The sequence below is a fragment of the Episyrphus balteatus genome, chromosome 1, assembly GCF_945859705.1.
Source record: "Episyrphus balteatus chromosome 1, idEpiBalt1.1, whole genome shotgun sequence".
NCBI classification, from domain to species: Eukaryota; Metazoa; Arthropoda; class Insecta; order Diptera; family Syrphidae; genus Episyrphus; species Episyrphus balteatus.
Window position 1 is genome coordinate 114,744,981 of NC_079134.1, and position 27,489 is coordinate 114,772,469.

The window sequence follows — 27,489 nt, forward strand, 5'->3', positions numbered from 1 at the left end:
TGTCAGTATTCCCCAATTGAACGCATTCAGATTGCTATTTTTTGCTTCCAGGATGCCAATTAAAAACGCCATAAGCCGTCCAGTTTTTAAGAAAATTGAAAAATAGGAAATCTAATTTTTTTAAGAAGATATTTTTATTGCACGTGTTTTAATGCTTGCGAAATCTCAACGGAAAAATATTCACACATTGTAAACATTAGTAGGTATTAAAATCAAAGCAAACACACATCTCAGAAAGGCATGCAATGAAAAAATTAAAAACAAAAACAAAACTCAAATGTCATTTTTGTGTGAGAAATAGAAATGGAGACTTTTTAATTTCTCTGTGTCGAACAGCGTACTGTAGAAAGTTTTGCAGAACCAAAAGCAAAACCAATTTTTTCGTAAACGTTCCGTTGGGCTATTTTTGTATGGGATTTTTCATCTCGCATCAGCAGCGTTATACTAGGGTTTAAATGGGATCGATTTCTGAGAGACACAAATCGCAAAGTCTAAATCCTAACTATAATACAGTATCCAAGAGCAAATATTTCTATAGCAATATTGCATGCTATAAAAAATTGCTCATGCACACCCCAAGTCAAACTTTCATTTTATTCATGCTGTTTTTTTTTATCATCTTGTATTCAATTTTCTAGTTTTCTTTCCCGCAGAAAAAAAAATACAACTCAAGTTGTAACTTTCATATTTTGTATTTTATTTAATTCTGGTGAAAGATGTCCGAAAAAAAGAAATCAAGACGTCGTAAGGATGTAAGTTTTACTCAAAAAGATTGTTTTAATAGTGAATTAAGTAATTATTAAAAAACTAATAACAAAAGTTTAATCGTCTGCATTGTACTAAAAAAAGTTTTCTATGTGATGTTCCGATATTATTTTTTGTTCAATTTATTATATTTTTGAAGTTGCAAATGAAAATGTTTTCTTAGAAATTTAAAGACGATTCGTCAGCAAAATAAAAAGAAATATATATTATTAAACAAATAAGATTAACTTGTGGACCAGATATTCCAATAATTTTGATGTGGCACTTTACGTTCTGTTGAACAATAAAAAAAAAAAAACTTTTTCGGAAAGTACCTATACTTTTATTTATTTCTGTGTACTTTGCTTTCAATCACCCCTTACATGCATTTTTGTGACTTTGTTTAAGCTAATGAGGCTGATGAGGTGTCATGCCATGTCATTTATTCAAGATCAGTCATGGGTCTTTTCTCATATCAATTAAAGCATGTGTATAATAACTATGTAAACATATGGCGACTTAGGGTTTTTTACTTCTCAAATGTTCTTCGCATTTTATTTGTTTTTTGTTACAAGTCTGTATTATTTGTATTTAATTCTGCAACAGATTTGATGTAGAAATAAGAACGAGAACCTAAATAACACACTACAATTTGGAACTGTAGTTTTACGATGTAGAAAGTTGAGTTTAGCAACATTTTTCCTTCTGTTCATCTAGCGAGACCAATTTCAAATGTCCGATCGACGACGTAAACATTTTTTGTTTTGATCTAGATCACTTCAAATTTAACAGCTGTCATTACTACAAAAACATATGATCAATAGTTTATCTTACTAAAGATGGGTCTTATAGGTAGTGAAATATGTCTTCCATATTATATAGAAGCTAAATACTAAGGACCATTTGCTCATTCGATACATAATTAATTGAGAGAACGTCAACCTACGTAATCAATGACACTAAAAATATAACCTAATGTTGAATTCCAAACAAACAAAAAATCTATCTGGGGCCCTACTATGTTACTTTTTGCTACTTTCGCACCTGTTCGAAAGTTAATTTCAATTGCACTCCCTAGTCAAACTGCGTAGGTATCTTAAATGAATAATACCAATCTAAATAAATTGTCCAAATAAAACCCAATAAAACATTTAACATGACTGGAGGATCTGTATAATTTTCATTTTTTTACAGAGATCCATTTTTTGCGAATTCTAACATATTGTTTTAGAGAATCGAATTTCGGGCCCCTGCAGTCGACTATGGTCCTTACTTTTTCTTAAAAATTAATTCCAATGAAAAAAAATCGCTACTTTTTAAATCTCTTTTTTGAGAAGGATTTATGCAGTCGACTATGGTCCTTACTTTTTCTTAAAAATTAATTCCAATGAAAAAAAATCGCTATTTTTTAAATCTCTTTTTTGAGACGGATTTTTGCATCTGCACGAAAATCCGGATTGATTATTGCGGATACGGATGTAGATTCTGAAGCTCTGCATTTTCGGATTCGAATATTTGCGACATCTTTGGTCCCTTCTCATGAAATGATTTTTTTTAAATTTTATGGTCAAGGCAACCAACTGTAAGTCACAAATTTATATCTAAAATGTTAAAAACTTTTATAAATCTTTGCAATATACAAACTTCCAACACAAGTTGTTCTGTGAATTTTATTTTTCATTCTCATGCATTTCCATTTTTTTTCATCATCAATAAAGGGAAATACACTGCGGTTCACTTGACTAAAGGCACTAATATTACAAAAGCTAAAAGCGATTGGTGCTGTTGTTTGGTAACTTAACAGATTTTCAGTTTTGGGTTTTCAAAGAGTAACTTATTACAAACAATATTGTAAAAACAAAAAACCAAATACAGAAACCGTTGGCTACTAGTTGCGTTTTCTCGCATGTCGTCACAAAACACTGTTTTTTTTTTTTTTGCTTTTTATGTAATTTCTCCACTTTAGTCCGTGATTGTGCACTGTGAAAATGCAACATTTTTCCTTCTGTTCATCTAGCGAGACCAATTTAAAATGTCCGATCGACGACGTAAACATTTTTTGTTTTGATCTAGATCACTTCAAATTTAACAGCTGTCATTACTACAAAAACATATGATCAATAGTTTATCTTACTAAAGATGGGTCTCATAGGTAGTGAAATATGTCTTCCATATTATATAGAAGCTAAAAACTAAGGACCATTTGCTCATTCGATACATAATTAATTGAGAGAACGTCAACCTACGTAATCAATGACACTAAAAACATAACCTAATGTTGAATTCCAAACAAACAAAAAATCTATCTGGGGCCCTACTATGTATTTTTTTGCTACTTTCGCACCTGTTCGAAAGTTAATTTCAATTGCACTCCCTAGTCAAACTGCGTAGGTATCTTAAATGAATAATACCAATCTAAATAAATCATCCAAATAAAACCCAATAAAACATTTAACATGACTGGAGGATCTGTATAATTTTCATTTTTTTACGGAGATCCATATTGTCGACTATGGTCCTTACTTTTTCTTAAAATGAATTCCAATGAAAAAAAAAATCGCTACTTTTTAAATCTCTTTTTTGAGAAGGATTTATGCAGTCGACTATGGTCCTTACTTTTTCTTAAAAATTAATTCCAATGAAAAAAAAATCGCTACTTTTTAAATGTCTTTTTTGAGACGGATTTATACAAATTTTCTCACACACTACAATTTTAAGAAATGCAAAACATCAAAGCAAACTATAATTTGTGAAAAAAAAATAAATAAACAAAGCATTCCATAACCGGTTTTTGTTTATTTGTGAATTATTTTGAACCTTTTTTGGGATAAAAATAAACAAATATAAAACATGAAATCGTTTCAAGATACATATTTATTTTTTTTTTTGTCATCTGTTACTTTGACATTTCACAAGAAGAGATCGCAACTTTTTTAATTACTTAAAAAGCCAAAATGTTTCGATTTTAGTAGGAATTCGACATAAGTTTCATTTAAGGAGCGCAAATACGTTTGTCAATTTCATAAGACTATAGAAATCATATTTTAGTTAATGTTCACAATGCTTTATTGCAAAACTAAGGAAATAAGAAAGAAAAAACTAACTTTTTTTTCTCATGTTCTTTATATGAAAAATAGATAATCAGAAATAGGCACCTCTTAATATTGATATAAATAGCTACTCTTTTGAGATACTTTTTTCTTCATATTTTCGAAAATGTTAAGCCTGTTTTTTATTTGAAAAATAAAAGTTGCCTTAAAATGACACAGCCTAATTGAACATACCTACAAAAATATTAACATACATATTCAAGTATCAACAAGAAAAAGCAAATTTTATATTATTATTAAAGCATCACACATTATTATTAAAGCATCACAATACAAAAAAAAACGATAAAACAAAAAATTGAGCAAAATATATGTGCCCTTAATTATGAAAGTGGACTAAGTCACTCCTAAAAATGGCCTCAAATCTAGAATTAAAATAATTATTATTTAAAGGGTAAAGTTTATTTGAAAGCGAAATCGCAGTAAATAAACTTCTTTATTGCTCCTCTAGTGATTTCGTAAAAAAAATATAATTAAATCGTTATAAGAAAATTATTATGTAAGTTTTTCTTTAAACAAGGCAAAAAGTGACTTGGTCCACTTTCATAATCATGGGCACATATAGCCAATGGCTGAGATAAACGTTAGGATTTTAACGTGCTCAATAAATCAAATCAAATCATATAAAGTTCTGGGAAGGAAATGATATTCTTCTTTAAACTTGTAAAATAAATAATCTTCATATGTTATCAATCACTGAATCGCACCTTACTTTTACGATAAACTCTTTCAACCTAAAAATAAGAAGAGAAATTTGTTATTTGCTTCCATGAAGCACAATATATGTAGTAGCTCAAAACGGACAAATGGATTTGGTTGTTTACTTCCATGAAACGAAAGTCATGGCAAGGAACACTTAAAAACACTTTTCATACCTTACATTTTTTTAAAGACGAGTTTTTCGAGTCCAAACTTTATTTTTATACTTATACATCGGAATTTAAATTTTTTGCCCCTGATGCCCTGGTACAAATTATTCATCATGTTTTCTGGGGAATCCGTCATTTTTATCCTCTTAGTCTCTTCGGAATTCTCATTCTTAGAATTTGTTATTATCATAATTTATCATCTTTAATCTTTTCCTGAGCCACCAGTTGGACCCCGATTGGCCGCGCCATTCACCCACTCCGCCCAAATTTTTTCTTTTCGAAACTTATTTGCATCTGCACGAAAATCCGGATTGATTATTGCGGATACGGATGTAGATTCTGAAGCTCTGCATTTTCGGATTCGAATATTTGCGACATCTTTGGTCCCTTCTCATGAAATGATTTTTTTTTTTAATTTTATGGTCAGGGCAACCAACTGTAAGTCACAAATTTGTATCTAAAATGTTAAAAACTTTTATAAATCTTTGCAATATACAAACTTCCAACACAAGTTGTTCTGTGAATTTTATTTTTGATTCTCATGCATTTCCATTTTTTTTTCATCATCAATAAAGGGAAATACACTGCGGTTCACTTGACTAGAGGCACTAATATTACAAAAGATAAAAGCGATTGGTGCTGTTGTTTGGTAACTTAACAGATTTTCGGTTTTGGGTTTTCAAAGAGTAACTTATTACAAACAATATTGTAAAAACAAAAAACCAAATACAGAAACCGTTGGCTACTAGTTGCGTTTTCTCGCATGTCGTCACAAAACACTGTGTTTTTTTTTTGTGCGTCACTAGAATAAAGGCAGGCTTTTAAATCTTGTAAAAATGATGAAAAAGCGTGGACAAAATTTGTTTTAGTATAGAGAAGTGAAACTTTGTAATAATTTGTGTATTTTAACAAAATTTGCGCTAAGAGTTACCATAAGGTACCACAGAAAATGCAAAAATAGAAGCTAACATTAAAAATGCACTTCTACTTTGCACAGTCGTGAATGGTGTTGGTAAATACGATAAATTTGTTTTGAAATTAACGTAAAGTAGTGAAAGTGATTTAATGTAAAAGTAAAGCAAGAGGCACCTAGACAAAGAGCCAAAGAAAAATAATTCAAAAACTAGTTGCACGTTCCATTAACGTTGGCCCTAAAATCAAACGAAGAGTGGTGTTTATTTGATGTATTTGATGCAGAATAAGACCACTATTATGGTCAAATAGGGTAAAATAAAGAGTTCATTTTTGGATGGAAAACAAACCATCTAAATTGTTCCAGAACGATATTAGTCCTTTTTCTTAGATTTCGAAAGGAGGTACATTTTTTGCATCACCAACAAAGGTCCTTAAAAAGTGTAATAGGAAACAATTATTTTTTATAATATGCGAAAATAATCGCAAACTTTGACAAACAAATAACAGTGAAAAATTTCGTTGTGGTTAACACTATGTGTAAACAAACGTCATGAGCATTTCATAAGGTAAATGCCCGAAATCACATCGCAATAGAAATAAAACTGATGCATATTGGATCAAGACGAAAGTTCACTGGACTAGCCTTCATACTCATCGAATGTAAATGTTTTGGAAAACTAAAATTTCTTACTTTTTAAGATGTTACCAAGCATTTTATGTAATTTCTCCACTTTAGTCCGTGATTGTGCACTGTGAAAATGCATTTCCAGTGCAAACTTTGATTTTCTCCTTTTTCGTGGTTAATAATAACAGCTCTTAGTCCATATTTGGTTAAAATGCTAAAACCAGTTTGATCCACCGTTTTTCATAATTTTTAACCGATTTGATAGCCAGCCTTTATTCAAGTGAATCACTGTGTTTTGTGAAGAGTTGCGTAAAAACGCAACTTGTAGCCACACGGTTTCTGCTTTGGCTTTTTGTTTTTGCAATATTGTTTGTTATAAATTGCTTTTTGAAATACCAAAATCTAGAATCTGGCAAGTTACCATACCAAAGCTCCAATTGCTTTTTTCTTTTCTGAAATATGTGCCTTTATTCAAGTGAATCGCAATGTATGTATATCAAAGAATATTATTTTTCCCTTGATATACACTCATAATGTTTTATTTCTTTCTCAATTTTCACTCTTTATTTTCAGTTTTTGATTACTTATTAATAAAATTGCTTATCCTACAGTGAAAAATTTAACCTCTGAAGATAAAAATTTAACATGGTCTCAGAGCTCATTAAATTTTTGACAGCTGAAATTTTTTTATTCACCTCAATAGTGTGAAAAATTTAACCCAATTCACACACGGCCCAAAGGTTGGATTAATTGAACAAAAAAATTGACTTTTTCTCAATTGCGAAATCTATTGAAGTGCAATAAAAAAACGAAATAAAAACACATTCATAGCATATAGTATCGCACATCGAAATGAACAGATTTTTGACAGCAGTACTGTAAAACAGCCATTACTATGTGTTGGCCTTAAAAAGAATCAGTCAGGCTTCCGAAACCTCTACAAAATACGAAGGCAATGTAAAGTTCCCCAAAATAGAAGATTTCGTAAGGTCATAATTTTGATTTTTTTCACATATATGTACCTATGTATGTATTTGCAGCATTTAGATATAGATTACACTTGGGCTCAATAACATTGACTTTCGACATTCATAGTTAGAAAAAAAATCACACTAAGATCAATTAAGGGCCAATCCAGCTAACAGATCGATAAAATTCACTAGTTCTTATGAGAACCGACTCATAAATCGAATCCGTCGAGTAAGTCATGTATGGGTCAATTCTTATAATACCGTGTGTATTTTATCAAGCTGTCAGTTAAACCTGTCGACGCCGACGACGTCACGGTTGCAAATGAATCTATGGGTTGGCCTCTTTATGACAGTGGCACCTGCGGTTCATAAGCATATACATACATATGTATGTAGATGAAGTGAAAAAAGTTAAAATTTTGATTTTTGGCAGATCAATATTTCCGTTAAACTGCGGTTAGAAAGGATTTATCAAACCATTCTTCACATGCCTCCTGAGAGTTTTACTGATAGTTCACGGTGGGCAGGAAGCATCGATAGGTATCACAAAAATGTCGACAAAAACTGCAATTTGGGTTGTATTCGTTGATGATTATACGTCCAAAATCCGTTGGAATTGAAATTCTAGCTGCTCCTTTTCAAAAGTTATTCATATTTTTGTGTTTCTAATCGGGACAATGTGGAATAAAAATCTTAGGGAGAGTACGATAACTTAGGCGACAAGAATTGATAACTCTATTTTGTAGAGGAGTTTAATACAATAATTTTTTACTATGGGAGGGGGGATCCATCTCCCCCCGTTTAGGCGGGAGGGGCAATTTTCTAAAATATCAAGTTAAATACAAAAAAAAATTATCTAAAAACAACGGCAACACTTACAGTTATGAATGATACCTTTTTCAAAAGCCAGGATTGTACACTTGATTCTAATTTTTAAATAAAATTATTGCAATTAATTTTTCTCGAAATAATCAACTTCAAAGTCAAAATTTGGGAAAAAAGTTGAAAAAAAACACATTAAATACAATTTTTACCAAGATTGAAAGTTTAAAAATGAAATAAATCAATGAAGTAAACTGCCTCAATCTTATCAAATACTTAAAACCATATGCTTCTATGCCTTATAATTTCCGAGAAAATTGAAAATAAGAAAATTAGCTTTTTATCTGATTTTCATTTTCTTAACTATTTTCGCCAATATGAACAGCTTTTTAACTTAAAAGTATCATGTCTGGCTCACTTCGCGGGTTCTCAGGATTCAAATTTCAAATGCTGCCCCCCTGCAACCCCCCAGCTTGGGCACACTATAGGAATTTGGGGTGGGGTCAAGGTTGGGTATGTACAAAGTTTCTTTTGAATTCAAAAAAACTTTTAAATTCTGAAGAAAATTTGTCTTCACCCAAACTCGCACCCACCCCAAATCCTATAAAAGTGAGCTCAACCAGGGGGGTTGCAAGGGGACATACTGCTTGCAAGCATTATGTTTATGTAAACACGAAAACAGCTAAAAAATAGAAATCCGATAAAAAGGAAGTTTTTTAATTTTCAATTTTCTCAAAAACTAGAAAGCATAGAAGCATATAATTTTCAGAATTTGATTATAAATCAATTGAGGCAGTTTATTTCATTGATTTATTTCGCATTTAAATTCACATTCTTGGTAAAAATAGTACTTAAAGTGTTTTTTTTCAACTTTTTTCCCAAATTTTGACTTTGAAGTTGATTATTTCGAGAACAATTAATTGCAACAATTTTATTTAAAAATTAGAGTCAAGTGTACAATCCTGGCTTTTGAAAAAGGTATCATTCATAACTGTAAGTGTTGCCGTTGTTTTTAAATATTTTTTTTTTGTATTTAACTTGATATTTTAGAAAATTGCCCCTCCCGCCTAAACGGGGGGAGATGGACCCCCCTCCCATAGTAAAAAATTATTGTATTAAACTCCTCTACAAAATAGAGTTATCAATTCTTGTCACCTAAGTTATCGTACTCTCCCCAAGATTTGTATTCCAAATTGTCCCGATTAGAAACACAAAAATATGAATAACTTTTGAAAAGGAGCAGCTAGGATTTCAATTCCAACGGATTTTGGACGTATAATCATCAACGAATACAACCCAACTTGCAGTTTTTGTCGACATTTTTGTGATACCTATCGATGCTTCCTGCCCACCGTGAGTTTGCATCGTGTTGGATCGGGCCTTTTATGTTTGAAAAAGTTGTTAACTATTGCGCAAAAATATTATGGTTCTTATTTCGAAATAGGCTTGTTGAAAAAGATTATGTAGATTTATTGACTAACATTTCTTAGGTTTGTTGGTTATCAATAAGTATAATGATAGAAATTTATTTGATCTTAAGTTCTGTTGTTTTAGATGACAGACAATGTGTTCATTTTGGAAATCCATCAAGAAGTGAGACTACTCTTCTTGCTTTATATTCTGTAGAATTCTTTACTGGTGACAAAGATTATTCATTCTAATAGAGAGAAATTAAATAAAATGCACGACTGGGTTCCACGTACTTGCTCTTAGAATTCAAAGCACTAAAATGCTTAAGGCTTTTTTATACAAATTGTTTGTATTTGAAAATAAAAAAAAAACACATAAAAATTTGTTCTTCAAATGAAAACAACTCTTTAAATGAAATAGATGCAATTAAAAAAAATCAAAATCGTAAGAATTGTTAAAAAGACAATATTTTTTTATAAATAATTTTTCGAAAAGTGAAAGTGTTAACATAAAGTTGGTATACCTACCAAAATTAAAAAGAAAATTATAGATTATTCAAAAAAAATTATTTTTTTTTTTAATTTAATATAAAAACATTATAAGTGCTTTTGTTTACAAAAAAATCATTGAAATTAAGTAAATCGTTTGGGAGAAAACCACATTTGAAAAAAATGGTTTTATCTAAAAACTTATTCTTGAATTTTTTGATCAAAATCGTAGGAGCCGCTGAAAGACTTACAGACTGACAGACAGACGGATAGACTGACTTTCGAGACCCACTCGCGTGCTCTATCATCGTAATTTCATGTTCGATTGTTATCTGAACTTTTTTTTTTTTAGTATGCAAAATACAAAGCTTATACCTTGACTTCTATTGGTTGAATATCTTAAGATTCTTTTCTATTTTATAAACCTGCGTAAACGTAGATAAAACGTAGGAAATTTTTCATTGCTCATTTTTTTTTCAGGAATATATTGGACCTGGCGAACAAGATACTGACCAACCAACAAAACAGGAGTATAAAATTGCTAAATGGCTTCGCAGCAATGTAAAGACTAAAAAAACAAAATTTCTTAGTCACAATGTTGAGTATTTTACAGCAAATAAAGCTGTCGACGCATTGATGAAATCAAAATTCGCAATTGGCGAAGACTCACTGTTTCCCACACGAGAACATGCTATTACAATGCTCGACACTATGTTGGAGCACAAATTTTTCCATCGTGCAAAAAAAGTTCCAGTTTGCATTGATGAGCTTCGTTCGGGAAAATCTTCAAAACCAAAGGATACGTCAAGTAAGGACGTAAAAGAACCAACAGATGAAAAACTGAAGAATGAGAAGGCAGAGAAGGGCTCTGGCGTAGAAAAAGTAACTGATGCAGAAAATGGCAACGCAGAAGTTGGAACACCCACTGACGAACTCCAAGGAAAAGAAAAGCGTAAGAGAAAAATTCGTCTGGATATGCATCCTGAACAAGTATTTGTGGATGGTTCCGAGGCATATGTTTGGATATATGACCCTATCCCAATTCATTATTGGATTTATGGCTTAATATTATTGCTTGGAGCTATTGTGATATGTCTATTTCCATTATGGCCGCTAGTTTTGCGCAAAGGTGTATACTATTTAAGTGTAGCGGCCGCAGGATTCCTCGTTTTCATTCTGGCATTAACAGTTATAAGGCTTGTCATATTCACTCTGGTGTGGGTCGTTACAGCCGCAAAATGGCATTTCTGGATTTTCCCAAATCTTACAGAAGATGTTGGATTCTTTGCGTCTTTCTGGCCTTTATATGAAGTAAGAAAAACAAAATGGTGAAATTTTATAACTTAATTTTATTTTTAGAGCAAATACGTTTCGGATCAAATCAAGGGAAAAAATGATAAAAAACTTAAAAAGAAGAAAAAAGAAAGAGATAGTGATGATGGTGAGGATGCAGCTGGAGATGTTCCCCCATTAGAGCCTGAGATAATTGAACAAATTAAAGAAAATGATGCTGAAATGTTGCTAAGGCAAAGAAAAACGAACATCAGTAATGGTGCTGAAAATAGCGGTGGTGAAAGCAGTGATTGTCAACAGGATATTTCGAATTCGAAAGGGTAAGTAAAACAGTTTGTTTTATCAATTTTAAATACTTTAAACGAGCTTAGAATTTAATGAGTGGCACATAGAAGATGTCCGTTCTCTGTATTTCCATTAAAAACCATTTTCTGTGAAAGTATTTTTTAAAACACCCGAGCAGTTGCTCCTATAACCTCCTTAAGTTTTTAGACAGAATACAAAATCGATGTACCTACATTATATAAAAGAGCAGTAATACAGTAATATCTGACACAATTACGTCTCTTGAGCACCGACCTAACGTCTCATGCCATAAATATACACTATTAAGGGTAGATTACTCCCTTGAGTGCGCGCACTTATTATACAGGATGTCCGATCAGGAATGGATAAGTCTAAAGTGACTGATAGCTACATTTATGACTGTTCTAAAAAAACTATTTAATCTCAACCAGTTCATAAAATATTAGATTTTTTTCGTTCAGTGTATTTTTAATTTCATTTTTCTTTTCTTAAAAAAAAAATAAAATCTGTTCTTCAATGTAAAATGAAAAAAAAATATTTTTTGAAAAATTTTCAACCTCTAGTATAAAAAAAATCTATACAATATGCAAAAGAATGAATTCCATCGTTTTTTCTTAATTAATATTTAAGAATAATTCTTCCGATACATAACCCGTTAAAAAAAAATTATATTATATCTGTTGAATATTATAAAATTGAATATTATATAAAATTGTTTAACTTTTTGTTTTTGAATGCAAACAAATATTTATTGTTTTAGCATCGCTGATAAATCTCGTAAATCAAATGCATAGTTTATTTTTGTTTTTATGATTTTTGCTAAAATTAAATTATTTATGTAATATGTTTTTAATTATTATTAATTTAATTGCTTTGTACTCTAAACACGTCAGGAAGTAAAAACAACATATACCATGTTTTTTTGCTAATATTAGTTGAAATACTAAAAACAAGAAAGACAGAAAATCCTAACCTTTCATGTGCTTAAAATTAAACACAAAGTTTGTTCGGCTCTTTGCATTGAAAAACACATTTCAAAAAATTTGCAAAAGGTGCAATAGTTATGAAAATTTTTAACTGCTTGTGTTGTGATCAAATTATTAAAGAAATTTATGAAAGAAAGAAATTGTGAAATTATTAAAATCTAGACTGCAAAAAAGTCTGGAACAAGTTGAACACCATTTTATACAACACAATTCAATTTTGAATAAATAAGAAAGAATTATTTTTGTATTGACATAATTTTTTCAAATTGAATTCTTAGCCAAATGAAGACAAATATGCATTAAATAATTTCAAATATGAAAACAAACATACAAATTCTCTTCTCATACAAAACTGTTGCAAAATGTAACTATTTCACAGTTTAACATTGCAATTTGTGACGTGATAATGTAACATTTTGTAACAATAGTTAACATCTGCACATAAAAGAACACACTTCAGATGAGTGGAAAATTAATGGCAGTTTTCACTTGTATAAATTCGACACATAAATTATAGTACTTTTGTCATTATTTATTTATGAACTAATCTAAGATTTTTTTTTCAGCACGCGAACATCATCGGAAGAAAGTGATGGCTCAGAATTAGCGGGTAAAGACTATGAAATTATAAATCCTGGTGACGTTCCGATTGTCAACTAGAGGGGAATGTGCTTGTTACTGCGATAAAATGTATATGAAAAGCTTGTCTTTACTTATGAAAACATAAAAAAAAAACTATAGAGATGGCAAATTCTTACAATATAAATAAATTAAGAAAAGAAATGATTTTGTTCCATTACAGAATTTGCAAATTTTTTGCGCAGAGTTCTAATATGAACAGCCACTCATATTCACATGTTGCTCCTGGACAAACTAGACGTGCAATTTGTTTACATTTATTTTGCATTTCTTATTTTTACATTTTCATTTTAATTTGTTCAAAGTTAAATCCAATTATATTTTAAATAAATATTCTATAAAAACGGAATTATTGAAAAACGAATAACAAAAGCATATTCGCTCTAATTTATTACTTGCAAAGCATTGGATATTCATTCGCCCTCCTTGAGGTTATATAATTTTGAATGAATTAAGATTAATCACATCAATCAATCATCGAATTGTAGAAATCAAAATATAAAGGTTGAGAAAAAAAAATTTAAAAATTAGAATCAAAAGATTGAGAAGAATAATTTGAAGACAGCTCTAATCATTTGGAGATCAGAAGAACAAAATTGATCCTTGGTCAATTTCACTTCGCTCGATCACGTCAGGTTCTCTATATAATCTCAAAAAGTGTTCACAGACACTAGGAAATCTTTTTGCGTTTTTTCTCATAAATCTGCCGTGATTGGGTTAAATCAACGTCGGATTCCTTAAAAAAAATCGAATTAAAAGCAATCTCGAACCGATTTACTTTTAATAAACAATGTGCCAAACATCATCTTGTGTCTTGTGTTTGTTTTGCAAAAATGCAAAGGCCCTTAGTATATTAATTTATAATCCCTAGAGCTTTAGATATACATACAGGGTGATTCAGGGGTGTAGATTGGGTCGACACAAGAAAAAAATATCCAGGAGGGGGTCTATTCCCCCTCGTTTAGCAGGGAGGGGCAGTTAAAAAAAAAATGGCTTAATTTGGAAAAAAAATATTAAAAATAAAAAATTTATTGCCTTAAGGCCTTAACAGCTAGAATTCTTGGTCGGCGCGGCGGGCGCTCCAGACAGTAAGAAAAATTCTCAGGTGAGTTTTTACGTGCTGCCAATGAAAAAAAGTTGATCAATTCAGGGTCGTCACTTTGTTGCATCCTCTAGTCTAGCCACGTAAAAACAAAAAATAAAGAGTTTTCCAAGAAAAAAGGAGTTTTGGTTTTTTGTTGATTTCTCGAAAGTGACAATATATTTCTAGATCCCCGTCCTATACGATTTTTTTTGTCTCGACCCAACCTACACGCTCTTGTGTTTTGGCACATTGCTCCTGATTCACCCTGAGAGCAATAAACCCTGCACAATTTTGTTTTGTTATCTACATACTTTCCGATTTTGAATAGGCGACTTAAAAAAAAACCTGTTACAAATTTAAAAAAACAAATGTTCACATAAATGTTAAATACTGCCGTGTGCGTGAAAGTGCGTGCGCAAATATGTGGTTTGTTGTGAGCTGTAACGTACTCTAGGTCGTTGTGAACTGGACCTGAAGATTTTTTGTAGCTCTCGGAACGCGCTCTGGGCGCACCCTGAACAAGTCTGGGTATTTTGTCAAAACGCAAATTTCAGAGTTGCCAAAATAAATCAGGTGTTGTCTTTTAGAAGAAAAAAATGTGTTTGGAGTGCGAAAAGTAAGTAAAGTAAAAGCTGTGAGGTGATCGATGTAAATAGAAAACCCGAGCAACTCTAATTCTTTTTACAGTTGATTGACATCACTCAGAGCGCCCGAGCGAAAAACGACGAACAAACCTGGTGTAAACACAATTATTTCTTTTGGCAAATAGAATTTGAGATACCAGAAGGTATTTCCAGGGTATTTTTTGATAGAGGATCAAAACCTGATTTTTTGTGGCAAATGGAAATTCACATAAGATATATGAAATAAGAACACGGTTTTAAAGAGATAAGGGATTAAAGAGAAAAGATAAGTCCACAAACAAGCGCTCCATTTATTTATTTAAAACCGTAGGAGAGAAGTGCGCCTCATAAAAGTGACTTTTAAACAGCCAGATTTTGGATCTTTATTTATTTATGGGATAATGAGACATCATGTTTTTTACGTCGTATTCCAAACGACTAATATTAACTTCCTTTTGCTATAAAAGATCAATTACACTGCCCAACACACACAAATTTTCCAGACCGTTTTTTATCAATTCTTACTAAATTTAGGGTGCTGATTCCAAAAATAACATTAGTTTTTTTTTAGCACCTCCAGTTTTTAAATTATTCATACATGAAGAGGCATAGAAATTCATATAATTTTTTTTTTTTTTTGTTGAATTTTTTTTTGTTAAATTTTATTTTTACTTTACTAACTGATGAACCGAAATACATTACATTCGAAACACATTTTTCCAACAAAACTTTAAGAACGCTTGTAATAATAAAAGCTATAAAAAATAGTATGAAATCACCCCAAAAATGTGAAAAATTAAATTATTCGGCCCTAGCGTGGTATTCCATCGGAGCGGAGATTTTCCGCTCATAACTATAAAGAGAGTTTAATTTCATAAGTAAGAATGTCAATGTACGGTAAATTACATCCTTGCTTTAATTTGAAAACGAATCCATATTGCGATATTTCTATGCAAAAAAATATCGAATCGAAAAATATCGATATTTTTTTTGAGAAGGCCATCTCTATAAATATCACAGTTACAGAAAAAAAAACATCTGCAGAAGTGCAGTTGAAAGAAAAAACAATTGAAAATACAACAAACGTGCCCATATCAATAGTTTTATTTTATGTTGGACTTATGTCATCCTTTTTTCCATTCACCAACATTCCTTTGTCGTGGTCCAATTCAATTTAACTGATTGGGCAGATCTTCCCAATACAGCCACAATTTTTGGCGATCTTTTTGTATAGGTACTTATGTTTTTTTTCGTTTTGCCTAAACACAAAAATTCATAACAAATAATAGTAGAGTAACTAAAGCAAATTATTAGGGAACCCGGCCGAACAGCTCTGATTTTGACGATTTTTTTTTCAAACGTAGGTAATTAAAAATACTTTAAAGTCTATAGATTTAAAATTGCCGGTGTTACCGTATTGTTTTTTAAAATTAAAATTAATTTTTTTTTAACAAAACCATGTTTTTTGCTTAAATTTCATAAAACAAATGATAGCAAATGATTCTCTAGGTAATTTAAGGAAAATATATAAAAGGCAGTAAGGGACAATCTTCCATCGTTTAAATTTTTGCTATATAACTTTCAACAGTAAGGGTTATTAAATGAATAAAAAATAATTTTATGTTTAGATGTTGAACTAAAAAAAAAAAAAATAAGTTACAATTTTTTTCAAAACTTTTATTAAAAAAAGTTCTTCGAAAATGAAATACTTTTTAATTTTTTTCATAAACCGTAATACATATTGACATTTCCTTTTATAATTTGAAATCATAATAAATGCGGCCAAAAAAATTTGAAAATAAATGCATTTTATATTACAACCAAGTTTAAAAAACGACATGTTAAAATTTTTTCAATAATTTTTTTTTTTTCAAAAATCTGAGTTCAATTACCATTCTTTCAAAAGCCGTTCATTCAATTAACTTAATTTTAATTTTACATGTATGACTAAGCTTCTAGCTTTTAAAAAATGTATATTTGAGTATTGTAGGTGTTGCCGTTGTGTTCAACTCTTTTTTTTTTGTGTTTGAAGTCAATTAATAAGAAAATTGCATCTATCGCTTGAACTATGGAAGATTGTCCCTCACTCCAATATATTTTTTTTCCTTGAATTTCCTAGACAATCTTTTGGCATCAATTAATATATGAAATTTAAGAAAAATTTTTGAAAAAAATTTGTTTTTGTTCACAAAAATCTTCAATTAAATTTAAAAAATCAAAACGGCAACACCGGCAATTTTTAATCTATAGACTTTAAAGTATTTTTAATTACCTACGTTTGAAAAAAAAGATCATCAAAATCTAAGCTGTTCGGCCGGGTTCCCTAATATTGCCAATTTTTGAGCTTTAGTTACTCCACTATAACAAAAGTTTACTAAAATACTTATTTTTCTTTATTATTTACATTTTAATTATTTATTCCGCAACAAAAACTTGTCGGAGGGCTTCGGAAAAAAAATTATTTGTATCTGTCAAAAATACAACTATTAGAAGTGCTTCATCGCATGGAATGACAAGCGTTGAAATTTGTCGGAGAAAATTTCCGATCACTTGATCCGAGAAATACCTCGAAGCAAAAAGTCTCCGATTCGTAGAAAATTGAAAAAAATTCCGCTCCCACGGAATAACTCGCTAGGGCCGATTATCTAAAAAAAAAAATAGAGCTCCTAGAAAGCAACCAGTGTGATTTTTAGGCTTAGTGAACCCAAATGCATTAGGTTCGATAAGAAAATTTCTGGAAAATGTTAACAGTTAAAATAAGCATAACTTTAAAATAAGTACGAAATAACCCCTAAAATGTGGAAAACTTAAATATTTAAAAAAAATAGAGCTCCTAGAAAAAAATGAATATGATTTTTAGGTTTATTGACCCCAAATACATGGAATTTAATATAAATTTTTCTAGAAAATTTTAATAAACGCTTAAAATAATAAAAATTTCCTCGCCCTAGCGACGTATTCCGTCGGAGCGGATTTTTTCCGATTTTCTACGAATGGGAGACTTTTTGCTTTGAGGTATTTCTCCGATCAACTGATCGGAAATTTTCTCCGACAAATTTCAACGCATAAGGGCGAACAAAAATATTTCGGGTATCACGCGAAACTCAGGATAGGGCGGGGCTGGATATCTTTTGAAAGCTTAAGTTAATTTTGCTGAACTTAGCTTGCTTTATCATTTTATTTTTCATCATTATTTTAATTTACGATTGCAATTTTTTTGTATTTTTACTTGCAATTATTGGTTTCGTATACAAAAGTCGGTTTTAATCAAACATACATTACGAGGATGAAGAAATCTAAAAAAGTGGTTTTCGCTCACAGTTTGTCTGTCTGTCGTCTTTGAATCCGCTGTATTCTGAGACACAGCCTTAAAGGGTAGAACGATTTGGTGAAAATTTTGTAAAATTTGTTTTTGTAATTTCCAACGTTAGTTTTTTAATACCTCACTTAAAAAGTGTACCTTAAGACAAAAGAACATATAACACAATCGGCTCTAACGATTTCGGTCAAATTTGGTGCACCTAATGAAGGTACTCAGAACTCAGTAATTCTTACAAAACTGCGGCGAATTCAACATTTACCGGTTGGAATTATTAATACCTATTAATATATATCTTCGTTGTGGCATTCTATAACTCACCTCAAGAGTTTAGAAAAATCTCATGTCCGCAAGTTGCGATTTAAGGGCCAAACCGCGAGATAGAGATTTTCAAAATTAGTTATAACGGGCAATGGTAATAAACACACATAAATACATGATTTGAAAATATTTTTTAATGTTGATTAAAAAAAAAATTAAGGCAATCTGACGTCTCTGAAAAATGTTATACATACCTCTATGTATTTAAACTATCTAGCCCTATTATCATAACAAAATATGTACTTTAAATTCAGAATCCTGTAACTAAAAATACTGTATAAATAAAGTTTTCAAGCAACATTTTTTTTATTAAAAAAATATATAACTTTTTTTCAAAAATCGATTCTTTCAAAACGACTCAGGCTTAAGCCCCCTCCTGAGCGGCACACTTAGCAATTTCGAGCGTCCTGAGTGGCAATTTCTAAAGGGTTTTAGAAATTGCCACTCAGGACTCTCGAACAAGGACAAATGCTGAAAATTCGATGAGCTTGGAAACATTCTGAGATATACCAATTTTAAAAAGTGAAGGGTCCAGGGGAAAAACGGCACATGTCCACTTTTTGTCAAAAATAAACTAATGATGAGGTCTTGTAGTATTTACTGAGCATCCTTACTTTTATAAAACAAATTTAAGCCTAGCTGAAAAAATAAACAAATTGTGTGCTTTATGTACTAAGTTATATGGAGAACAAAATTTTAAAATGCGTTTTTCTCGAAATGAGTTGAAATGGACTTTTCCTGTTTTTCCCCTGAACCCTTCAAGTGTCTACTGTTCGCACCTTTCCCCTACTTTATCCCAAAAAAAAAAAAAAAAAAACAATTCTATACCAATAACGATTTATTATGAATGGACGAAACAATTAAATGCTTAATGAATTTTGAATTGAAAAGAATAAGTAAATATTATGATATTGTTTTTTTTTTTTTTATTATTATTTCTGGTTTGCATAAGTATACCGAGTAAAAAAGCAATTAAAAAGTTTAAGGTTACAGAAAGTCGAGTATTCTGTTGAAAGTTTTAATGCGAAGAGTTGTTTGTATAGAACATATTAAAATTAAAATATAATATAATATTACTAATATAATATAAAGAATCAAAAACAGAAATTAAAATCGCACATTGATGTTAAAGGCACTACCGCGGCATCTGAAATCCACTCGTCCCATCTGGACCTCTAGGCATCCGTAAGACATTCTGGTTGTGCCGCATGTTTATACATCCAACCATCATCGACGAAGTTGAGGCAATGTAGTTGGATTCGTCTTTAACACCACCAGCATCAGCTTGCACAGAAAAACTTTTGGGAGAATTAGAATGTTGCCCTGGGTTTGGTAGTGATATGGCGGTATCCAATAACTCAACTGCGCCATGGGAAGATGTTCTGTAAACAAAATAAAAGATATTTCTATAGAAAAAAAAAAAAAAAACAAAACAAAACAATAAAGTCTTACTCCACTTCATCTTCAGGATTTTTGGCAGAACCTAAAATCCTCAGTCTTGCTTCTGCATATTCCTGTTCGCGCTGTTGAAGAGTTTTAATAGGTTGTTTAGGCCGTACACCATTATTTCTGCTTGAAACAGAGCTGTGTTGCACGGGTCTTCTAAGGATTTTTACAGTCGGCATCGCTTCCGTTGTATAGTTAGATGATTTGTATTCATTCTCTGTTTGTTGCATAACCATCATCATGGGAATACTATTATGGAAGGACATTGCCAAATTGCTCATGTTTTGTTTCTTCTCTTGATCTTGGTTACTAGGTTCCTTACGATTTTTGTTAATTTGGTTTAATTTGCTGTCAAGCTGGAAGGTATGAATATTATTTTTAATGTTTGTATAAATACTTCAATCAGTTTAATATTTATTATTTTGATCAATAAGCTGAGAGAAGAAAAGAAATTTCTCCAAATGTTTTAGGCTAAACAACTTGCGCGTGCCGGTAATCCAATTAAGTTTTGGAATATAGTCCGAACTTTAAAGGGAAATAAATTTACGATTCATCAAAATCTAACCCCTGATATCCTGTTTGGTATTTTAAGGAACTATTGAATCCTCGTTCTAATAATAATCCCGCCCTTGCTTATGCTGCATCGAGCATTGATAAATCAATTGTTGTAAGATGAAATGCTGCTGTACTTATTCTAAGGACTTCATAGGCCTTATTCACAGCCGCATTAATATTGTTGTCCCAAGTTAGCTTTTGTATTAAACAACATACCTAGATTTCTTGTACTGGATGTGTATGCGATTGGGGAACCATTTAAAAAGATATTTGGAAAATAGTCTAAATTAAGCACTTTCTTACTAATCAAAAATCACCGTGCAATTCGACCTGAGTGGATTAAGGAAGAGTCCATTATCCTGTGACTAAGATAGAATTTCAGCGAGATCATTGTTTAAACTTTAATAAAAAAAACTTAGAAATAATTTTGCGAAATATTGTTGCTTTTGAAAGTAGATTTATTTTCGAGTTATCTCCTAAGATACGTCTCTTCTGCTTGTGCCATTTTCTTGTATTTAAGGCCTCTGCTTCCAAAACAAAGATTTTTACTTATTGAATTGATCCAGCTGACACATTTGTCAAATGAATGCGATTGCACACTTAATTTTTTTTTTGTTCCGAAGTGGATACCTCGAAAGAAATCTAAGTTCCGAAAGAAACGGACTACCGTTTCGGAACTTCTTCCGAACGGTTATCTCGATAGGGCTGATCATGGAGCTCAGAAAAACGAGAAAGATGTGAAAATCATTTTCCAAATTTTGTATTAAGTTTATCTACAACGATATATGTCTCTCAGATTTTTCTAATTGGCATTTAGCTTACTTAGCAAGTCGAAAAAATGCTAAACTGCAACGGTTTTATCAACCAAAAAAAACATAAACCAAATTTAACAATTCAAGGTCTGAAAACTGATATTAAAATAATTTTTTGTTTTTTAAGAAAAAAACAATTTTTTTAAACGAAAGCAACAGACAGATCTTTTCAATATTTTTTTTTTTAATAATTGGAATTGTCTCCTCTAGTGCATATGACAACACGTCTGTTCATTCAACTTTTGTAGGTTTTGTTGTAAATCTTCTTTCACTGCAAGTTTCAGTTGATAAAGACTGCTTGGAGGTGGATTTCGGTCGCAAATGCATCTCTTCAACATTTCAAGGACATGTTCTATTGAATTTAAATCCGGATTTCTGTGTAGTCAATCAAAAGCTGGTATATTAAAATCTTGTAGGTATTCTCAAATTACTCTAGCATTCATTATCGTGCATCATACTAAATTGAAGACCAAATCTAGGGGTGATTGGAACCAGATGCTGTTCGAGAATATCAGTCAAGTATATTTTGGTACTTAACGCAGGTCTAGGAGAGCTCATTAACTCCGTAAGTATTGTCAAGCACATTTTATTCCATGAAAATTTATGACTCTTCTCTAAAAGGTTCGCTAGTTGACAGCACACTTCAAATCTCTCCAAATCTTCCCGATAAACATTTTATTTCATACCTTGAATTTATGATCACTCCTCTCTTATTTCAGAAAATAACCATAATTCTGTGTCATAAAGTAAAAATAGGAATTTTCTGTAAAATAATCACGATGTGCGTTATATTTGAGCAGGAGTGTACATTTAAATTTGTACCATAATTCTGATGGTGAGCTTTTATTTAAATTGCACGTTGAGAAGCATGGTGTCACAACTCAAAAAACAAAATTTTTCAGGAAAAGTGAAATGAGAAAGTGATTTGCTTTCTAATGGCAAGTTGTAGACCTTGACCTTGCAAACTCGAGTGTCGATTTAATTCAAAATCGGAACAATATCAGTTATTACACTATCCATCTCAACGTGCAATAAAATTTTTTTTGTCAATTCCATTTTTCTATTTCAAATATTGCAAATATAATTGTGTATAATAAGATGTCACCTCAAGCTGAAACAAAATTTGGGTTACTGCATTGTAATTTGTAAAACTAGTGCGATTAGTTCATTGTACTAAGGAGAAAATAACAAGGCGATATCTGTGTTTCGGTGGTTCATGACCGCAACGGTAATCGAAGGTGATACAGGTTGTGAAGACTCGAGAAACAAGGCCGACAAGAATTCAAGAAATAGGTGGGAAAGGCTACTTTACGACAGTCTTAAACGTGGTCGCACTTAATCAGATGATGACGCATGTCAATTAAGGCTGAAAACAATAGCTTTCTATTGGAACTTTACCGACTTAAACCTTATTGTTGTAGCTATCATTTTTGACGTGATAACGTCTTATAATTCGATGGCAGCCACCACAGAAAAGTGACGCCATTTGCTCCCGTTTCACTTGAAATTTTTCGCAGTGCTGCAAAATTTTCAATTCCAAATTAAAAATAAACTATTAGAGGTACAAATATCTTTTATAGCTTATTTGAAAGATAATAACCTAAAGTTGAATACAAATGAAGGGTTTCTAAAAATTCCGTCATTTAATAGGGTAAAACTAAATTGGCTATTTTCTAAACGCGACAATGTAAAGAGTTGAATTATTTTTTAAACGATAGACAAATTTATTGCAAGACTGACAATGGTATTGAAAAAATTCTACAAATTTTCAAAACGAAGTAATAAATGGATTTCTAAAACTAAAACATGAGGTAGACCTTTGTAGTAGTAGTGTTTTTAGTACAGACATTTTTTTGACAATTTGAAAAACGAAAGATAATAAAAAAAATTTGAATTGAATTTTTGAAAAACACCACTTTTTTCGGGGTATTTTTGGGCGAGTTTTTATATTTATAAATTTTTCGTAGCGTTCAAATAATCTCAAAAATATAGTCTAAAACCGTGCGCATGCATGCGAAAATTGATATTTTAAAATGATTCATGACTGAATCACGAGAAAAACAATAAGTTTTTTGACCGTTTTTAACAGGTTTTTATTTTTATTTTTTTCAACAGCTAAATAATGAAATTTATATTGTTAATTATATTCGCATTCCCATAAGGCTATAAAACTGCTTACTCAAATTTTGGTTATACCTCTACTCCCTAAATTGGCTGTGGTCTCTCGGTCTAAGTGTTCATTTAAGACACCTTTATCTTAAAAATAAGTCAGTACCTACAGGTTTCCTGAGATTTGAAAGAATTTCTCCAAAATCCTAATTTTACTTCGTTTTTGACATAGAAGTCCCAGGATTCTTCTTCAGTTTCCTGAGCCTTCTGAAACGTCAACTATTAGAATGAAATCACTTCAACCTCTATAATCAATTCTGTTAAAAAGTGAAGCGTGTTTGTTCGTAAAAATAATTTTGCTCTAATCTAATACGATCTAAAGTTGTTTTCTTATTTTAAACCTTAATTGGAAAGTGACCTATCTGATGTCCGGGAGAAATCCAGACCAGTTTTCTTAGAAGTACTAGTTCTCTAATTTCTTAATTTAACTTAAGCAGTCTAAATTCTTCCTGATAGACTAATATGCAAAATGCAATATCGAAATGAATCCAAATGGAAGACGGGTGGCACGTGGGTGGGAAAGGGGATTTTGCATTGGTGACTCTGATATTTCTAATTTTGCAATTATTTTATAAATTTAAAAAGGAATTTAAGTTTTTGTGATTTTAATCTTAAGTAGAAAAACAATCAGTTTGCAATTACTTAAATAAAATTCTTGGGTAGTTGTAACTTTTAGTTCCTTAACCATCGTGTTTGGTAGAAACTGCAACACAATAGACTTACCCCAGCCTCGTCGATTTCTTCCCAGTTGTCTAGTACATCATCACCATTGGACATTATTTTTGCAAGATCCCGCAAATAGCTTACGGTAGCACCAATAACTCATAAATATTCCATGTGGATGAGTAAATTCGATATCAGATTCTCAGGAATTAAAAAAATCTTATTGCAAATTGAAGAAATTTATGAACATAACTTCCCGTTTTTGTGCTTTCTGTACGTTCTGCACGAATTTGACAGCACAGCGTCAGCGCAGAATGAAAAGCACAAGATATATATATTTGGTGTAGAAAGATCATCTACTTCAGAACATATAGTCTGCTTTTACATGAAGACGCAAGAGTCAAGATTCAATGAAGAGTAAGGGAGAAAGAAAGTTCGAAAAAGAGGGATGGAAGATTTTTTACCCTGTGAGTCTCCGGTCGAAAATTTTGAGACTCATTTTGACGTCTCTCTTTGATCTTGTTCTTTTTTTTGCTGTTTTGCTTTAATTGATTTCGTCGGTGGCAGAGTTCGCTTCGTCGGATGTATACTATTTGGGTGTATACTAACTTTTATTAATTTATTTAAATGTTTTTGTTGCACATAGAGCCCCCTGATGTTGTTTTTTTGTATATTTTGGTGCTTTTTTTTTAAATAAAAATAGATACGAAAACGAGAACAAGATAAAATAAAAAAAATAGCTGTCAAATTTGCGTCTTATAAAAATTACTACGTGTAGAAGCGCGCGACTTACCGAAGGGAAAATCAAAAGGAAATTCGAAGATAATTTCTGCGCCTTGCGTCTTCATGTAAAAGCAGACATACCAAAAAGATATGCGAAAATTTGATCCCAGTATTTTTTTTTTTTAAGGTCGTGTTTGAATGGCGGTGTTTACATTAGGTGTGTTTTTTATTACCACCGGTCTTAAGCCTGGTACGCTGCTCGCGCTAAATTTTAGCCCAGATAAAATTCCCATACAAGTTATCATTCTAGCTCAGATAAAATTTTTCGATAGTTTGTATGGGAGCTAAAATTTAGCGCGAGCAGCGTACCAGGCTTCAACTGGACAAAAAAAACGCAGTCGGGGCTAAGGAACTTACATGTTAGGACGTGTGCGAATTGCTTTAAAATGTTGGTTAAAATATGACGTTTGGTTAAAATTTGACACTAGCATGGTGAATAAAATGGGTTAAAATTTACCCAGCTGCGGAGCAGGGTAAAATTTGACACTAGTGGTTAAAATTTGACGTTTCTCAAGATAGAAAGATCAAGATAGATTTGAAATTATTTTTGTTATAATGCGTTGGTATTTTAAGAAATGTTAAAAGTATTAATACAAAGTACTTCTTCAAATTAATATTCATCTTGAAAAATTGAAAATCTACTAATTGTTTGTTTGTTTTTTATTTTTTATATTTCTATTTTGTTGGCAGCTGGTGAACTACGAATTAGTGTTAGAAGACTGAATTAATAAATTTCTTTTTGATCATAATGAAATGAGAATTTATCGATAAAATAAAAAAAAAAGTATGTGAAATTGAGAATTTCTTACATTTTCATACTAGAATATTTAACTTGATATATTTTCAACTGGGTTTTGTTTTAAACAAATAGTTAATTGAATATAAGAAAAACCATTTTTGAGGGTAATTTTGTTTTATCTTGAGGGAATTTTATTCAAAGTAGTACCAAGAAAAAAGTCCCATTTAATACATTTTAACCCAATTCGCACAGCAAAAAAAATAAATTTGATCCCTTTTTTAACCAAACGTCAAATTTTAATAGTGGTAGAAATTTTAACCAACATTTTAACGCAATTCGCACACGGCCTTAAATGCAACAACACTTAAGCCCCTTGGGCTTAGCTGTTAAGCCCGGAGCATTCTCTGGGCTTAACTTTTTCAACAGATTTAAATCAGATCTAAATCGCGCTAAATTTTAGCTGAGATAAAATTCCCATACAAGTTATCGATAACTTGTATGGGATCCATTTTATCTCGGCTAAAAATTTTCGATAATTTGTATGGGAGCTAAAATTTAGCGCGAGCAGCGTACCAGGCTTAATAAAAAACACACCTATTGGCCTCACTCCGACTATTCATTTTGACAGCTATGTGATTCCGCGGAATCACATGACGGTGTTCACCATAACTGCTGGAACACAATAGGTGCGTTCCTCATAGATTTTTTAATGGCGTTTTCGTTTTGCAAAAAAATTAATTTAGTTTTTGATAAAGCCTGGTACGCTGCTCGCGCTAAATTTTAGCTCCCATACAAATTATCGAAAATTTTTAGCCGAGATAAAATGGATCCCATACAAGTTATCGATAACTTGTATGGAAATTTTATCTCAGCTAAAATTTAGCGCGAGCAGCGTACCAGGCTTGAATCTGTCAAAAAAAACAATTTTTGATCTGTTCAACTACAATAAAGTAGTCGCAACAACAGTTTTTTGACAGATTTAGATCAAAAATTAAATTGATTTTTTTACCAAACGAAAACACCATAAGTGAGACAAAAAATATCAGCTGAGCGCTCACTTTTTTTTTCTGAGATTTCTGAGACGAAATTTTTTTGGATTCAATTTCTCAGTTTTCTTTCTCTTTCTTTAGTTTTTTTTTTGTTTTGATTTTTTTTGGGTGGTGTGCACTTATAAAAATGCTAAAAACATGAAAAATTAATTGAAAATTTGAAGAAAATGTTATTATTTTGATCTTGCTTCACGATCTTATTTTGAAATAATTTTTTATCAAAATTTAATATTTGAAGAAAAGTTGCAGTTGTGTGAAGTGGCAGTTAAAGTGTTGTATTTAAAAAAAAATTGGATTCATGTGAGAAACTTGTCCCACAAAATTATTGTCCTCTCTTCCAAAATGACATTGAGCCCTCAGAGCCCTTCAAGCAAGAAAACGGAGTTCAGAAAAGACACTCCGACTGAGAAACACTTGCAACTTTTTGTGTATGAACACAAAGTCGAAGGAGAAATCGTGGTGAAAAAACCAATACATATAAAATCGGCTCCGCGGTGATTATTATTTCCATACTAATTTGAGCCGCCTTCGGACCCGTTTCTGAGCCGAAGTCGGACTCAGCTCCGCCTGTGGTGAAGCGGATTCGGACCGAGGTCGGACTTGTTTGCTTGAAGGGTACATTTGCATTTGCGTACATTGAATACTTTGACAGCTATTCCAGTTACGACTCCAATTCCGGCTCCGACACCATTGTGTTCCAGCAGTAAGTGCCAGTTGTACAAACGTGGATCAGCCTTGGTTCATGAAT

At 31.5% G+C, this 27,489-nt stretch overlaps 2 protein-coding genes across 3 annotated transcripts; one reads left to right on the top strand and one right to left on the bottom strand.

The window, feature by feature from the left end:
- The first annotated feature begins 598 nt into the window (after positions 1-598).
- On the top strand, positions 599-13,555 carry LOC129906565 (translocation protein SEC62). 2 transcript variants are annotated; one of them, XR_008770827.1, is made up of 5 exons: positions 599-752; positions 10,435-11,265; positions 11,314-11,567; positions 13,106-13,285; positions 13,342-13,555. XR_008770827.1 is itself a non-coding variant. In XM_055982374.1 (4 exons), exons 1-4 carry the CDS (start codon positions 717-719, stop codon positions 13,197-13,199), a joined length of 1,215 nt encoding a protein of 404 aa, XP_055838349.1. In that variant the 5' UTR covers positions 599-716; the 3' UTR covers positions 13,200-13,555. The 2 variants fall into 2 exon arrangements, 1 of the variants encoding a protein (XP_055838349.1); XM_055982374.1 differs by having other exon boundaries at positions 13,106-13,555.
- A 5,950-nt stretch (positions 13,556-19,505) lies between these two features.
- Positions 19,506-24,497, bottom strand: LOC129906575 (SUZ domain-containing protein 1). The gene is made up of 3 exons (XM_055982386.1): positions 24,231-24,497; positions 19,978-20,327; positions 19,506-19,907 (listed from the first exon to the last, which is right to left on the bottom strand). The coding sequence occupies exons 1-3, from the start codon at positions 24,282-24,284 to the stop codon at positions 19,661-19,663; spliced, it is 651 nt and encodes a 216-aa protein (XP_055838361.1). The 5' UTR covers positions 24,285-24,497; the 3' UTR covers positions 19,506-19,660.
- Between the last annotated feature and the right edge of the window lie 2,992 nt (positions 24,498-27,489).

Bases quoted from the DNA above. Each gene is read 5' to 3' on its own strand.
- LOC129906565 (XM_055982374.1), top strand. From the start codon at position 717: ATGTCCGAAAAAAAGAAATCAAGACGTCGTAAGGAT. The intron at 753-10,434 runs GTAAGTTTTACT...TTTTTTTTTCAG, and splicing joins AATCAAGACGTCGTAAGGAT to GAATATATTGGACCTGGCGA. The intron at 11,266-11,313 runs GTAAGAAAAACA...TTTTATTTTTAG, and splicing joins CTTTCTGGCCTTTATATGAA to AGCAAATACGTTTCGGATCA.
- LOC129906575 (XM_055982386.1), bottom strand. From the start codon at position 24,284: ATGTCCAATGGTGATGATGTACTAGACAACTGGGAAGAAATCGACGAG. The intron at 20,328-24,230 runs GTAAGTCTATTG...CATACCTTCCAG, and splicing joins AAGAAATCGACGAGGCTGGG to CTTGACAGCAAATTAAACCA. The intron at 19,908-19,977 runs GTAAGACTTTAT...TTTTGTTTACAG, and splicing joins AATCCTGAAGATGAAGTGGA to AACATCTTCCCATGGCGCAG.